The sequence below is a fragment of the Globicephala melas genome, chromosome 20 (assembly GCF_963455315.2).
Source record: "Globicephala melas chromosome 20, mGloMel1.2, whole genome shotgun sequence".
In the NCBI taxonomy this organism is placed as follows: Eukaryota; Metazoa; Chordata; class Mammalia; order Artiodactyla; family Delphinidae; genus Globicephala; species Globicephala melas.
The window spans coordinates 46,215,215-46,230,069 of NC_083333.1; the positions used below are offsets into that span (position 1 = coordinate 46,215,215).

Sequence of the window (14,855 nt, forward strand, 5' to 3'; positions counted from 1 at the left end):
ACCCAGTTCTACCAAACATGCTGGTTGAGTCCACAGTCTTGGCCCCAGCCCTGGTCCCAAAGAACATACTGGGTGAGTCCCTGATCTTGACCCCAGCCCCAGCCTTGGTAAACACACCAAACAAATGCCCAGCTAAATCCCTGGCCCTGAGCCAGCGAAATTGCCTGTTGAAATCCAGGCATTGGCTGGGAGAAGGAGAACAAATATTGACTGCATAAAACAATGAATCAATAAGGCAGAGCCTGAGATGAGAACTTCTCTCATACATAGCTCCTTTGGGAAGTGACCCCGAGATCATGACTGAGAGGCAGCCGAGTGAGACGGAAAAGGAGGAGGAATGAACAGAAGCATGCAGAATAAGGTCGGTATAGTGGGCGATGGGGATAGCTTCTCCCGAACTGACTGACATGCCTGTAGAATGGCTCCCAGAATCAGCTGCTGGAAGGAAGGGTGGCAGAAGCATTTAGGCATCTGCCTTCCACCCTGCATTGGTGGAAAGTTGTCACCCAGAGTGTTCACTGCCCCGCCCTTGTGAGCCTCAGGCAAATGTGCAGGCTGAGCCAACCCCTGACCTGAGATGACACCCAAGGAGGAGCCTGTGTGCAGAAAGCAAGAAGTGAGGAGACACAGAGCAGTTGTTGAGAGAGTGAAATGAGTCCAAGCCCGCAGCAAGCTCCCTGCCTGAGCCCAGGGTGAAATCAGAGGAGAGCCCAAGAGGATGCTTGTCAGCTTCAAGTGACCTCACCAGTTCTTTGCCCCCAGTTGACAAGGGAATGAATTGTGCTCACAGATATGAACCCATTCGTGGAAGGATGTGTTTTTCTTTTTCTAAAAAAACTTTTAAATTTATATTGGGGTAGAGCCAATTAACAATATTGTGATAATTTCAGGGGCACAGCAAAGCGACTCAGCCATACATATACATGTAACCATTCTCCCCAAACTCCCCTGCCATCCAGGCTGCCACATAACATTGAGCAGAGTTCCCTGTGCTATACAGTAGGTCCTTGTTGGTTATCCATTTTAAATGTAGCAGTGTGTACATGTCAGTCCCAAACTCCCTAACTATCCTTTCCACCCCACCCTTCCCTCTGGTAACCATAAGTTCATTCTCTAAGGTCTGTGAGTCTGTTTCTGTTTTGTAAATACGTTCATTTGTATCATTTCTTTTTAGAGTCTGCATACAAGGCATATCATATGATATTTCTCTTTCTCTGCCTAACTTACTTCACTCAGTATGACAATCTCTAGGTCTATCCATGTTGCTGCAAATGGCATTGTTTCATTCTTTTTAGTGGCTGAGTAATATTCCATTGTATATATGTACCACATCTTCTTTATCCATTCCTTTGTCGATGGACATTTAGGTCGCTTCCGTGCCTTGGCTTGTAAACAGTGCTGGGGTGCATGTATCCTTTCAGACAACGTTTTTCTCTGGATATACGCCCAGGAGTGGGATTGCAAGGTCATAGGCTAGCTCTATTTTTATGGGGATTTTCAAAACATTAATATCCAAGTTAAGGCCCATAAACATCAACAATTTAAATAAGATGACATATCACTTAACACATTTATGTTTAATGTCATTCATAAAGTTCATTGTGATTTGAAATACAACGACATAATCCCAGAGTGCCTCTGGGTAATGCTCGGGGAAAACAAATGGATTGTGTCTTGTGCTGTGGCCTGGTGCCAGTATAGGGTGAGTCTCTTGCCTTTGGAATTTAGGATTTGTGTCTAGGTGGTTCATGAAACCCTGGGCCCAGATCTCCAGAGGGAGCTTGACCTTGAGGCTGTGGAAGAGAGTGGTTAGAACTGGATGGAGCCTACTGTGGTTGGAAAGCACTCCTTTTGCCCAGCTGACATTTAGGTGCCTTATTTAGATGCCTGGGGTTTAGGTGTACTACCTTGGACTTCAATGGAAAGCTCATCTTCAGACAGGTTATATACCTGACTTGCAGGTGTTTGCCATTAGGCTGGGCTCCTGGCTGGCTCAGTGGTTTTAATTCTAGGCACTTTCTTCCTGGCCCTACCCTAGCCAACAGATGTGGCCAAGGTCCCAGGAGACATGGCTCCTAGAGCAGGAGAGAGTTTATGAGGTTGTCTGCCAGATCCTCTCACTTCCTGCCTGTGACACAGAACAACTTCCACTTTTGTATGGGGCATCTTAATGCCAGAGAGAGAAATTGACTTGCTGTAAGTGACTCAGAGAGTCAGGGTCAGTTCTGGGATCAGAGCCCAGAAACACTGCCTTGCTATGTTTCCATGTTTGTACTGGAATCATGGTATTTCTCCAACCAATGACAGCCCCCCTGGACTTGGGTCAGCAGGACAATAATCTTCTTTCCCTTAATGAGGGGTCTGGTCTTTGTGCCTTGGTACTGTGGGTCTCATGTCTGAAAAAGGAGCCAGCTATGCTCACGAAGTACAAGAGAATCTTGACCTTAAGAGGCTATTAAGGAAAGGAGATTCCATGCCTTCAAATGGATTTTGCAAATTCTTGAGATTGGGGGCTGAGGGTATAGTGATAGAGATGAATTCATTCTGTGTCTCAAGGGTGCAAGCCCTGTAGATATTGGTTTGCAAGATTATAAGAGAAGGGTCTGTGTCTTGGTCAATTATTCTCAACCTTCTACAACATTTAACCTATCACTCTTTCTGGCCCATTCTTCCTCACTTCATCTCCACTCCCACCCTGTACCATTTATGTCCCCATCATTTCCCCTGCACCATGGCAGCAGCCTGCTCTCAGGCCTCTATCTCTCACACTCCATCCTGTACTCAGATACTAGGTTATTCTTCCTGATGCTCGCCTCTGAATGTGATATTCTCCTTCTCTCCTATTTCAAAACTTTCGGTGCATCTCTATTACCTGCTGACTTCCCAATCTGAAATTCAAGGGCCCCTACAACCTGGCTCCAACCTGCATTTCTAAAACTCTGACTCCTCTTTCTTCCCAGAGCCCAGCCAGATGGGATTCCTTCCTCTGGCCCCCTCCCCTCATCTCCCTCCTGTATCAGTTCTGAAGAATCCTTTCATTTCCCATCATATTCCAATCTCTCAAGACCGGTCCTGTTGAAGGCTCATCTCCAGTAAAGAACCTTAAGTGGACCTCTAAGTTATAGACATCTAGTTTCCTGTTAGACTCAGTTTCATTTCTGGGACATTACTCTGGGTTTGAGAATTAATCAGATGGAGAAAACCTGGGGCTATGGAGAAAAGTTTGCAGACTGTTGCAAGAGATCAAGAGAGAGACCAGGCAAAGGTAAGTGTGGAGAGAAAAGCAATAGGAATCTAGATTCTATTAAATAAGGGCAGGTGATTTAGGGACTGGAGCCACAGGGCTGGAACAGTCTGGTCTGGTCCTTCTAGGTTCTCCGTAATCCTCAGCTGAGTCCAAAAGACTCAAGTTAGAGGATGATCCTCACACCCCCAATTGTCACTCACTGCTGCCATTTTCTCCCTTCCTGCCAAATGTTACCCCATGAAAAATAAGACCAAGTAGTTTAAAATTATATAGATTTTTTTCTTTGAAAATACCATAGTCATTTAATAACATTAATTTCCATCACAATACTACATAGCACACACCGACTTACAGGAGCACTGATTTCCTAAGAATCCAAAGGTGTTCACTCTGATGATCAGTGGAAGGACCTCAGGATACTACAGGCAGGTAGGAGGGAGAACAGTGCCATCTTACCATGAGCTTAATGGAGCTCACAAAGGAAAACTCATCACCAGATGTTGTGTTTTTACATTCATTAGGATTTATGGCAGATAAAGTTAAAACATCAATAACTTAAATATAATTATTGTTTAAGAAACTATGTGTTTTAAATTATTAAACAAAGAACCTCTTTTTGGACATGATAATAAAATAATACAGCTGGGGAAGGGTGGGGGGAAATAAATAAGATTTTCCAGGGCTCTGACTGTCTCTCAGTCCAGGTACGAAGGTTCAAGCCTTCAGGGCTTGGGGCTTTCGATCCAGGAGTTTATGGAATTCTGGACCCACTTCTGCTTGGGGTCAGCACAGACCTCCTTGTCCGCTTTGGTCTTGAAGCTGTGGGGAAAAGAGGGCACAGTTAAATGGAGTGTCTTGAGGATTTTGCCCAGGAGCTTGGCCCGTTGGCCCCTGGACATGATTAGCCCTTGCTCCCTGGGTGAGGAGCCTGGATGGGGACAGGAAGAAGGGGAAAAGGGAGGAAGAGGCCTCTCTTCCAGAAAGGAAGTTCTGTTGCTACTGCTCCAGGGGAAGCCTTCCTTTAGCTCCTGGCTAAAGGAACTTGGATGATCTGACCAAGCTTCCAGAAGAGCCTGGAGTGAGTATGGATTCCTTCTCATGGGCTTCATTTGTCTATGGGGTAAAGGGTCCTTTGGATTAGATGGCATATTTATCTGACTCATTTGGAAGTATAGAACTCAGATAGAATGTTTGGCTGACGGTGCCCGGGCATGGTCCACTCACATCACAGCTTCCTGGGGACACCGGCTGTTGGTGTTTCTTGTGTAGCTGTCCAGCTTCTTGAAGGGGATCTTCTTACTGATCACAATAAAGCAGCAAGTGATTGGGATGGAAACTGAATCTGAAAAACACTTTGCAAAGCATCAGAGAGTTATAGTGTATTGTCAGCCTGCATTTGTAAGAGAAGAAGGAGAAGGTAGAAGACAAAGCAAATACACAAGTTCTAACTAAGACCTACCATTCCCTAGTTCAGAGCTTTAGTCCAGATCCCATAGATAAAATGTTATCTGTGAGTCAGTTTCCTATGCTGAACTATGGGGCCCCTCATTGTTGACTGCAGATGGCGAAATCTTGAGTAACAAGATTAATCCTTGTAGCGTGATTCGGAGGGTCTACAGATCCAAAACCTCTGACCCTGGGAAGGTAAGTTCTAAGACCTTGCTTCCCAGCTATTTGTCCCCATGGGCTTAGAGCCAACCTAAGTCACATGCTGAGATGCCTCTGGGTCCTTATCCTCCTTACACAGCCACCCTTCTGGGAGCTACCCTGGACTGTAATCCAACATTTGAAACCTCCAGCGAGAGTTTCTTCCTCTCTACTACTCCTGAAATGTCCTTCCTACCCACAATGAGAAATGGTTCTTCCTTCTGTGCCACATCTCCAAACAAGGTGAGGATTGTTGAGATAGCAGCTGCATTTCATGTCCCAAAGCTGGTGTTGAGAAAGATCGTGGAGCCTGGCTCCAGTGGCCTGGGCTTCTAGTTCTGGTTCTGCCTCTGACCAGCTGTGACATGCCAGCTCTTCTTAATTCCCCTCTGGATTTCATTCTCTCCATCTTTTTAATGTAGGCTATGCAGCAAGCATGGGATGACTCATGCCAGGTGTTAGTACCTGGGGTAGTTAAAATGTTAAGGCTTAAGAAGAGAGGAGACTTACCTGGCTGAGCCAGCACCTGGGTGCTGAAGACAGCTGCTGTGAGCAGCAGACACAGAAGTGCTGCAGAGACCTTCATACCGGAGGGTGAGCACGGGAGCTTCAGCCTGAGAGCTGGAGGTTTCTGAGTTGGTCTCAGCTTCTCTGCAACTCTGGCTCCTCTGGCTGATCTGCCTGCCTTTTATAGAGAGCAGAGCACATGGGCAGGGTCATGTCTAAGGAAGGATAAAATAGGCCCCTAAATGTGGTGAGTAGGTACCAGATCCTGGTGGTGATTTCCAAACACCGAGAAAAGGAAGTCGTGCAGTTTCCATCATTTGTTTAGATGGTGGGGCAGTGGTGGAAGGGTATGTGGTTATGCCCAGTAAAGTGTAGGAAGTGACCTTATTGGCCTATGAAGGGCTCTGATTTCTTTGAAATGGAACATGATCTGTTGGAAAGGAAGAGTAGAAGCTGAGTTCCTAACAGAGTGAAGAGAACCAAGTGCCTGACCCTCCCCATGTCCCAGGAGGTCTGGGATGGGGCCCTAAGGCTTTGCCTGGTCTCTTTATCAGATTCGTGTCCCTGCCATCCTAAATCAGTCAGGCTCCTTTAGAACCTCATACAGGTAGCTTGATAGAACCTTAGCAGAACGATAGAATCCAGGAATCTTCAAGTCTTAATGCCCTGGAATGTTCTGTTGTGTAGCCTAAGAACTGGGCAGCAAATACCGATCTTTTAGGGTAGTGATTTCCAAATATTTTATCTAGACACTAAAGTTTCTTTCCAAGTGAAATGATATGCGGAAGCCCAATATATCATGCAGATTCAGGTAGAATGGGTCTGTTTGGAAAGGGTCTTTTGCTTTTGGTGTCAAACCTTTTGCCCATTAAAAAAAATTTCTTTTTTCTTACAGTTGACTTTAAGAAGTTCTTTGTATATTTTGTATTCAAGTCCTTTACCAGATATGTGCATTGCAAATATTTTCTCCACAGGCTGTAGCTTATATTCTTAACAATGGCTTTCATAGAGCAGAAGTTTTAAATTTTAATAAAGTCCAATTTATCAATGTTTTTTCTTTCATAGATGTTGCTTTTGGTATTATAGCTAAAATCGCATCATCAAACCCAAGTTTGCATATCACCTTTTCAATGAATATTTCCAGATTGTCCACAAATCATTCAATATTCTCCAATAATCTTGAATGTTAAAGACTCCACAGGAGTCCATATATAAAGGCACCATAATTAATTGAAGAACTTCAGTTGGGAATTATATAATTTCCATTTTTTCACAATCATAAACAATAATTATGAGAAAACTGATGTAATATTATCATAATGTCTCCATTCAATTCCATAGCTAAGGGATTAATCAATCAAAGTGTGTGGATAGAGATACACCAGAAATACATCTACACGTGGAACAACTCCTACAGAACACCTACTGAACGCTGGCAGAAGACCTCAGACCTCCCAAAAGGCAAGAAAACCCCCCCCCACGTACCTGGGTAGGGCAAAAGAAATGCAATGCTGTGATTGATTAGTGATGTCTGCCATGGGTACAGCAATAGAAAGTGGTACTACCTATGTAACATAGTTGCTATTCCTGGATTAAATAATATTTAAACTTTAATTTAATTCATTAATGATTGTTTGCAAAGTATCTAGTCAGAGACAAGAGAAGCTAGCAGGCCTGGCAGAGAAGCTTCTTAGCTGTCAGCCCTAGGAAAGGCAGAATAGCATAGTGGTTAAAATTCTGAATTTGGATACTATGAACACTAGTTAATATCTGTATCAGAGAAAGCACAAGTTATATAACTTCTTTGTACTTCAAATTCCTTACCTATTCTTTATTTATGTGGAAATGGGGTTTACTGTGAATATTAAATTATCTGATACCCAAAACTTGCTTTGCAGTGTGAGTAGCATATGGCAAGTGATCAATAAGCTAGCTGTCATCAATAGTCAAATAAGAAGGGTATGGTGTCTAGGACATGCTAGGAAGGGACCCAGAGTGTGGTTCTTGGTCTCTTGTACAAGTTCTCTCTGAAATTGCTTCCAAACAAAGATACGTGGTAGGGATAGACCTCTGGGAATATCTGTGCTATAGGTGAGGAAAGAAAAAGAGTCTCCCAGAAGCAGAGAAGTGCAGTCCTGGGATCCTGCCATGAACCAGAAGAGTGGGCCCCAGAGGAGATGGGGGTCAGACTCCAAGCCTGACACACCAAGGGGCACCAAGGTCTTAATTCTACAGGGAGCTCAGAGATCTCAAGTGGTAAGTCACTTTGATTATGAAATTTCCCTCTCTTGTTTTGTTTTTAAACTGAATTCGAGAAATCCCATCATAAAAGTTAAAACGAAACTTTAGGTCATGCAAGTTCAGCAGCTGTTTTTTTCCAGCAGCTTGGCTGTGCTGTTTAAGGAAGTGTTCATTCTGCCGTCTCTCTTTCTTTTCTCCTCCGTGTCTTCCCAATGAGCATCTTCGTAACGCAGTTTTGACAAGTCACCTATGGCTCAGTGGCTGTGAAGGGGCACCTGAGGTCAGAAACAACCTCTGTGAATAGAGGGTCAGAAATGGGTACCCTGCGGTGGAAATAGATCTGGATTCTTACACGGTTCTTTTTTTCTTTCTTTTTTTTTTTTTTTTTGCGGTGCGCGGGCCTCTCACTGTTGTGGCCTCTCCCGTTCCGGAGCACAGGCTCCGGACACGCAGGCTCAGCGACCATGGCTCACGGGCCCAGCTGCTCCGCGGCATGTGGGATCTTCCCGGACCGGGGCACGAACCCGTGTCCCCTGAATCGTCAGGCGGACTATCAACATCATTTGGTGGCTTGCGGATGAAACATTCATCTGTTCCCCGACCCCAGCCACTTCGTGGAGAATCTCTGAGAGGTATAGGAGGTGGCTCCGGTATCTGGTCTCTCTCAGGTTTGGGTCTCTTCAGACCCAGATACAGAGGGAGTTTGTGGATAAAGATCTGCAGAGTAGAAGAAGAGGCGTATTGGAGGGGGCTCTTATGCTCTCAGACCAGAAGGGAAGCCGCCAACCACCCCCACGGCACGTGCCCATTCCTGCGCATGCGTCCATGCGTCCCACAGATGAAATGCAACTACACAGCCCAAGAGTTCTTAAGTGGGTTAGGAGACATCCCGACTGGAAAGAAAAGTTCTGAGGGCTTCAACCCTGATAGTACCTCACCCTTAGAATGCTTCCTTGGGACCCACGATGGGCAGTATTGATGAAGAGAGTCTGGGATCTACGCAACGTCAATGATGGGAGGATAAAATTAATTGGGCAACATTTCAACACTCAAAGACCTTGGCACTTTGACACTCTACCAGGAGTTGTAGTTCTCCCTCAGGTCTGTGAAAGGGAAGGTTGAAGTTGGTGGGAGGGAGGAGCGATACCTGGACAAAAAGCCAAATACTAGGATTGAGAGTTAACACAGGTTGGAGAGGAGATCTTCTTACCTGACGGACCCAAAGGGGCATTTGGTGGGTGTGGGGTGAGCGAGGGTGTAGGTTGAGGTCTACGACGCTAAGGATGACTGAGAAGGTGACGAGGACCACGGTAAACATGAGGTATTTGATAATGACGGGGACAGACAGGGAGGTCTCAGGCACTTTGTCTGCCAGCAGCAGCAGGAACACAGTAAGGGTCAGCAGGGCAAAGATCGAGAGCCCCATCTTCTCTCCTTGGGGGACAGAGGGGAAGGCGAAAGGATTAGGCTTTGCCAGAAAGCAATCTCCCTGGCATAATCAGTGACCGTGTTTCCAGCCCACTCAAGGACAGGCTTTTGGAAGGGCCAACTGCATGCCTACATGCCTAACTCCTACATTTATACCTCCAACCTGGACTGATTCCCCTAAATTCCACACTTGTATCCACCTGCCTACTTAACCTCTCCATTTGGGTGTCCACTAGACATCTCGAACTTCACATGTCCAAAACTTAATTCCCTCACCACCGACTCCCGCCATAGTCTTCCTCAGTTCACAAATGACAACTCGATCTTTCCTGTGGCTCAGGCCAAATCCCTTTGAGTCATTCTCAGCTCTCCTCTCTCTCATCCCATATCCAATCCATACCAAACCCTGTTGGCTCTACCTTCAAAATATATCCTGAAACTGATGACTTATCACATCTACCACTACCATCCTGGCACAAGCCACCATTACCTCAGATATGAGTTATTATAAAGGCCTCCTCTTTGCTTCATCCTTTGCCCCCTGCTGACTGTTCTCAACAGAGCAGCCAGATTGACCCCGTTAAAATGTAAATCAGATCATAACACTCCAGTGGCTTCCCATCGCCTTTAGCATAAAAGTCCATACTGAAGTCTACAAGGCCTTCCCATTAGTTCTCTGACTACATCTCATACTGTTTTCTCTCTTGCTTACTTCATTCAGTTATTACTTCATTGGCTATTTCTTGAATATGCAAGGCACATGCCCACCTCAGATCTTTTTGCACTCACTGTTAACTCCTCCTGCTAATTTCTTCCCCCAGATATCTACCAGGGTCATTCTCTCACTTCCTTCAAGTCTTTGTTCAACTATTGATCAAACATTCCCTTTTTAGTGAGGCATTCACTGACCATCCTATTTTTAAATTGCAACCCCTGTGATAAACCATAGCGGAAAAGAATATGAAAAAATATATATATCTATAAATGAGTCACTTTGCTGTACAGCAGAAATGAAACACAACATTGTAAATCAACTATATTTCAATAAAATTGTTTAAATAAATAAATAAATTGCAACCCCTACCCCCATTCTCATCCTCCCCAAACCCTTTTCCCATTTTTCCTTCTTAGTAATTGACCTCTCCTAATATACTATCTGGGAATTCCCTGGTGGCACAGTGGTTAGGAATCCGCCTGCCAATGCAGGGGACGCGGGTTTGAGCCCTGGTCAGGGAAGATCCCACATACCGCGGAGCAACTAAGCCCGTGCGCCACAACTACTGAGCCTGTGCTCTAGAGCCCGCCAGCCACAACTACTGAGCCCACGTGCCACAGCTACTGAAGCTCACGCGCCTAGATTCTGTGTTCCACAACAAGAGGAGCCACCGCAGTGAGAAGCTCGTGCACTGCAACAAAAGTAGCCCCTGTTCACCACAACTAGGGAAAGCCCCCGCGCAGCAACGAAGACCCAACGCAGCCTTAATTAATTAATTAATTTTAAAAATAATAATATACTATCCAATGGGTTTATTTATTATGTTTGCTGACTGTCTCCCCACTAGAATATAAACTCCATGAGAGCAGGGATTTTTGTCTGTTTTATTCACTGATGTATTCCCAGTGCCTTGCACATTACAGATGTTCAACAAATATTGTTAAATGAGGGAGTGGACCAACCCCTGTAGCAGGAACTATATAGCAAATCGAAGGATCTAAAAATGAAACCAAGTATATAAGACTATGCCAGGTGACTGGTTATTACTGTGGCATACAACAGGTGCTGCAAACTTCATGGAAGCTATTGAAATAAGTAACTATTATGGTCTGTTCTACTTTAGTCCTGTAATATTGGGTTCCAAGATTTGCCTTGCTCCAGGAAGAAGGAGAAGTTACATGTGGAAGTGTGTTCTAGAGATGCATCACTCTCCTTCCCCAGACTGAGAGAGGGCTTGATTACAGAGAGAAGGAAAGCCTGTGTTTTTTGTTTGTTTTGTTTTGTTTTGTGTTTCAGGCCACAGCAGTGAAAGCCCAGAATCCTAACCACTAGGCTACCACGGAACTCCCAGGAAAGCATGTTCTGAATATAAGAGTTTAGGATATCAGTCTCTGAATCAGACTAGTACTAAGCAGGGTTGGAATAGCAACACTGCCTCTCTCTGTGTAATGTCAGGTGAATGACTTAAACTCACTTAGCCTCTGTGAAACGGGCAGACAATTCAGTACTTACCTCACAGAGTTGTGACGATTAGAACTGAGTTAACATATGTAACACATTATTTGTATTATCTTATAGCAAGTGCTCCAAATCAGAAGACTATACCTACACTTACACAAAGCTTACAGAGTACCAGGCATAGTTCTATTAACTCAGTTAATCCTCAATATAGTCCTATGTGGGAGGGACAACGACTGTCCTATTTCCAGATCAGGACACTAAGAGATTAAGGAATTTGCCCAAGGTTACTCTGTTAGCATATTGTGCTGTCTCCCAGAGAAATGTTGGCTATTATTTCCAAGGGACATAGGAGGTTAAGGGACTAGTAGGCGGCATTTGACAAGTGGGGGAGAGAGGATGCCAGGAATGGGGAAAGGGAAAGGAAGCGTTAGCTGAGCCTGGGAGTTTGTTGGTCAGAGGAGTGGCAGTTCCAAGGATGAGATCCTAGGATTCTGAAGGGAAGAGTTCAGAAGTTACTGGGTGCAGAGAAGTGAGCAGCAGAGGGGAGGTAGAGCTTGAGGTTGGAGGGGAAATCTGGATGCAGAGGCAAAGGCTCTTCCTGAAAGGAAAACCTGGGTGAGATTGCTGAGGCACAGTTCATGAAGGCTTGAGTTGGCAGGAAAACCTTCCCTGTTTTATGGGTGAAGAGCAAGAACCTGAGCTATTGGTAAGAAGGAGTGCTGGGCCCCTTCCCCTCTTACCTGCATCTGGTGGCAGGTAGAAGACGAAGATGGCCAGAAGAGTGATGAGGATGCATGGGGCAATGACGTTGACCAGGTAAAAGAGAGGCTTCCGGCGAATGATGAGGTAGAAGGTGACTTCTTCACGCCGCCTTTCCCCCCCTCCCCTAGGATCCACTGGAGGCTGCATTAGCCGAGAAGGCTTGTGAATAATCTCCCATTGACCATTCTTTTGGGTGGCGGAGGGGGGGAGAAGAGAAGGTGACACAGATGTGGAACCTGTCTTTGTTTGTGCCAGATACGGCTTTCTTTTCTTTTTTTGTTTTTGTTTTTGTGTGTGTGTGTGCCTCACTGCACCACCGCGCTGCTTGTGGGATCTTAGTTCCCCAACGAAGGATTGAATCCGGGCCCTCAGCAGTGAAAGTGTGGAGTTCTAACCACTGGACCGCCAGGGAATTCCCAGATATGGCTTTCTCTGCCACATCCTAGAGCAGGGGGGACTGATGTAATATGGGGCCAGCTATGGTCCCTGGGCTGGACAGCCCATCTCTAATAAATTTGAGCAAGTCTCAATTTCCATAACCACAAAATATAGACAGTTACACCTATCTTGCTGAACCCACAGGGACTCACTGAGGGAATATATTTATCAGCCTGTCAGAAACTGGAAATCGTAAAGCCCATGGACATGGGAGCCAAGCCCACTCACCAATAAAGGTGCCTTCATGAATGTGCACTTCCTGCCGCTCCTGCCCATCGGGACCCAAGCCGGTCTGCAGACTGACTTCTGAGCTGTCATAGCTATAGGAACTGAACACCATGGTGCAGTTCTGCCAGTCAAAGGGGAAGTAGGTGACCTGGATGGAGTGGAGAGTTACTAGAGCTGCCAGAGAGCTGGTCAGGGCTGGGGGAGCTGGGGAGGTCACAGGGCAGACAGGGGTCAGAGGATATGGGGCACTAGGGAGATAGGGACCACCAGGGGGAGATCACAGAGAAGTGGAGTCACAGAGGAATAAGAAGGTTATGTGGGGAGGTCATGGACAATGGAGGGGGGCGGTCACTGAGGAAGACTGGAAGTCAATGAAAGTGGACAGAGAAGATGAAACTCAAAGGAAAATCAGAAGGGTAAGAGAGACGTGAGGGTCATGGGGATAATGGAGGAGGGATATCTGAGTGAGGGTTTCTAGGAGCGCCTTGAGCTTCCCAGGTGGGGCCCGGACACCTGGATGCTGCAGCTGCTGCGATAGATGCCCGGGGGCTGCCAGCGCACGGAGCCGTCGGAGGACACCATGACTCTGATGTCCAGAGCAACATCAAAATTTCCGTCGTTGCTGCCGGGAAAGAATCTTCTCATCTGGGATCAGGCCCCTCCCTCCGGAGGCCGCGCCCCTCCAGAGGCCCTGCCCCACCTCCCAGACTCTGGGAACATCCTTACTTGTTTAGGAGCACCACGTCTGATAGCCACACGGATTCGGCAGTGATGCAGAGTGAATCGATGCCCTCTTGCTCCTCAGGGTCCCAGCTCAGCCTGTAGTCAGTCCACTCCTAGGGAAGCAGAGGCTGAGGGGCCGTCTGGGGCTGGAGGCTGGAAGGAGTCTTGGGATGTGCTGAGGAAGCCCGGGCAGGGAATGCAAAGGAGGAGAGCCGCGCAGGCATGGTCTGTGGTTCTGGAGGCCGGGGCTCTGTTTAAGACTCCACCTGCACTCTTTGGGACCCTATCAACTAATTTCCCCTTCTCTCTCACCGGGCCCCAATTTCTTCTTTCTGTAAAAACGAGGGGGTTGCACGCTAGCCTCTAAAACAGTGGCTTTCAAACTGCAGTTAACGACCCATTTCATAGGTCCGGAATCAAATGAGTGGCCCCAAACCAGTGTTAAAAAAAATTTAGAATGAAAAATGCATGGAATGCATCTCCCATAGCAAAGATAGGTATTGTTTCCTGAAGCTTCTGTTTCAGTTATAAATGTGTTTTCTGAGGTCGTGATGCAAAAAAAAAAAAAAAAAATCTTACTGGTCGGAACTTTCGAGGAAACTGTAAAGGCAGCGGGATGCCCGCCCTTTCCCACCCTGCGGGGGTCTCCGTACCAGGTCTAAGTAGACCTTTGTGCTCATCTCCTCATCCTTCTCGTCCTAGAAGGGAAAAGTTTAAAGGGTAGATATGATGTCAGTGTAGAGAAATGAGGGGCTCGGTGGGTAAACTCTCCCTGGAAACTCCCCTCTTTTTCTGAGTCGCACCCTCTTGGGTTCAAGCCCCACCTCCTATAAACTGCGTTGGCTTAAGCTCCGCCTCTATCTCGTAAACTTCCTGCTGGCCGTACAGCCAGCCAGTTCATTTACCAGTCCCGGCCCCGGCCGGAGTGAATCTCTGCCCGCTGTTGTTTATTGACCCTGTCCGGCACCAAGGTCCGCCCCAGCCTGTGACACCGCCTCAAGGTCCGCTCTCCGGCCTGTCCATCGAGGTCCGCTCTCCGGCCTGTCCATCGGCCCCAGCTCCACTTTGAGATCCGCCAGCAGGCCACTTCATCATCCTACCCGGCTCAATCCTGGCCCGTCCAGCAGCCACGCCCACAGCTTGTCCATTGGTCCGATTTCGACCCAACCTCTACTAACGGCCCGTCAGTCACCCAGCCTGGCCTCGCCCCGGGCCCCGCCCCCAGTGGTCCCTGGGTTCCGCCCTGCCTAAAGCCACGCCCCCCAGCCGGCTAGTGGGCCAGGCCTCAACTCCCCGCGTGCGCCCTCACCAGGCTGATTAATTGCGCTAGGCTGAGACCAACGCTAACCCCGACGCGGTCTCCCACCTCCCGCGCCGGCCTCACCGAGCTATCATAGCCCGAGAAAAGTTTCTTGCGGAGTCGGCCCTCCGCCTCTGAGACGCGGGCGCCTGGAGGAG

The 14,855-nt window shown here is 47.0% G+C and overlaps 2 protein-coding genes across 6 annotated transcripts; both read right to left on the reverse strand.

Annotated features, from left to right (window-relative positions):
* Positions 1–3,605: 3,605 nt before the first annotated feature.
* On the reverse strand, positions 3,606–7,975 carry LOC115850301 (C-C motif chemokine 8-like). The gene is made up of 3 exons (XM_030852060.3): positions 5,405–7,975; positions 4,472–4,589; positions 3,606–4,066 (listed from the first exon to the last, which is right to left on the reverse strand). The coding sequence occupies exons 1-3, from the start codon at positions 5,478–5,480 to the stop codon at positions 3,970–3,972; spliced, it is 291 nt and encodes a 96-aa protein (XP_030707920.1). The 5' UTR covers positions 5,481–7,975; the 3' UTR covers positions 3,606–3,969.
* Positions 7,976–8,221: 246 nt separating this feature from the next.
* Positions 8,222–14,506, reverse strand: LOC132594234 (acetylcholine receptor subunit beta-like). 5 transcript variants are annotated; one of them, XR_011377082.1, is made up of 7 exons: positions 14,222–14,506; positions 14,051–14,095; positions 13,401–13,510; positions 12,675–12,822; positions 11,987–12,194; positions 8,581–9,076; positions 8,222–8,359 (listed from the first exon to the last, which is right to left on the reverse strand). XR_011377082.1 is itself a non-coding variant. In XM_070044521.1 (7 exons), the coding sequence occupies exons 2-7, from the start codon at positions 14,075–14,077 to the stop codon at positions 8,740–8,742; spliced, it is 723 nt and encodes a 240-aa protein (XP_069900622.1). In that variant the 5' UTR covers positions 14,078–14,095; positions 14,222–14,506; the 3' UTR covers positions 8,244–8,739. The 5 variants fall into 5 exon arrangements, 3 of the variants coding, with proteins under 3 accessions (XP_069900622.1, XP_069900621.1, XP_069900623.1); XM_070044521.1 differs by having other exon boundaries at positions 8,244–8,745; positions 8,853–9,076; XR_011377083.1 differs by having other exon boundaries at positions 8,259–8,359; positions 8,576–9,076.
* Positions 14,507–14,855: the final 349 nt, after the last annotated feature.

What these genes read in the sequence shown, in the direction of transcription:
- LOC115850301 (XM_030852060.3), bottom strand. Translation starts at nt 5,480, where the DNA reads ATGAAGGTCTCTGCAGCACTTCTGTGTCTGCTGCTCACAGCAGCTGTC. An exon ending in CCAGGTGCTGGCTCAGCCAG is followed by an intron (nt 4,590 to 5,404) that starts GTAAGTCTCCTC and finishes AGTGTTTTTCAG; the next exon opens with ATTCAGTTTCCATCCCAATC. An exon ending in TGTCCCCAGGAAGCTGTGAT is followed by an intron (nt 4,067 to 4,471) that starts GTGAGTGGACCA and finishes TTTTCCCCACAG; the next exon opens with CTTCAAGACCAAAGCGGACA.
- LOC132594234 (XM_070044520.1), bottom strand. Translation starts at nt 14,077, where the DNA reads ATGAGCACAAAGGTCTACTTAGACCTG. An exon ending in CAAAGGTCTACTTAGACCTG is followed by an intron (nt 13,511 to 14,050) that starts GTACGGAGACCC and finishes CTGCTTCCCTAG; the next exon opens with GAGTGGACTGACTACAGGCT. An exon ending in GACGTGGTGCTCCTAAACAA is followed by an intron (nt 12,823 to 13,400) that starts GTAAGGATGTTC and finishes CACTCCATCCAG; the next exon opens with GTCACCTACTTCCCCTTTGA.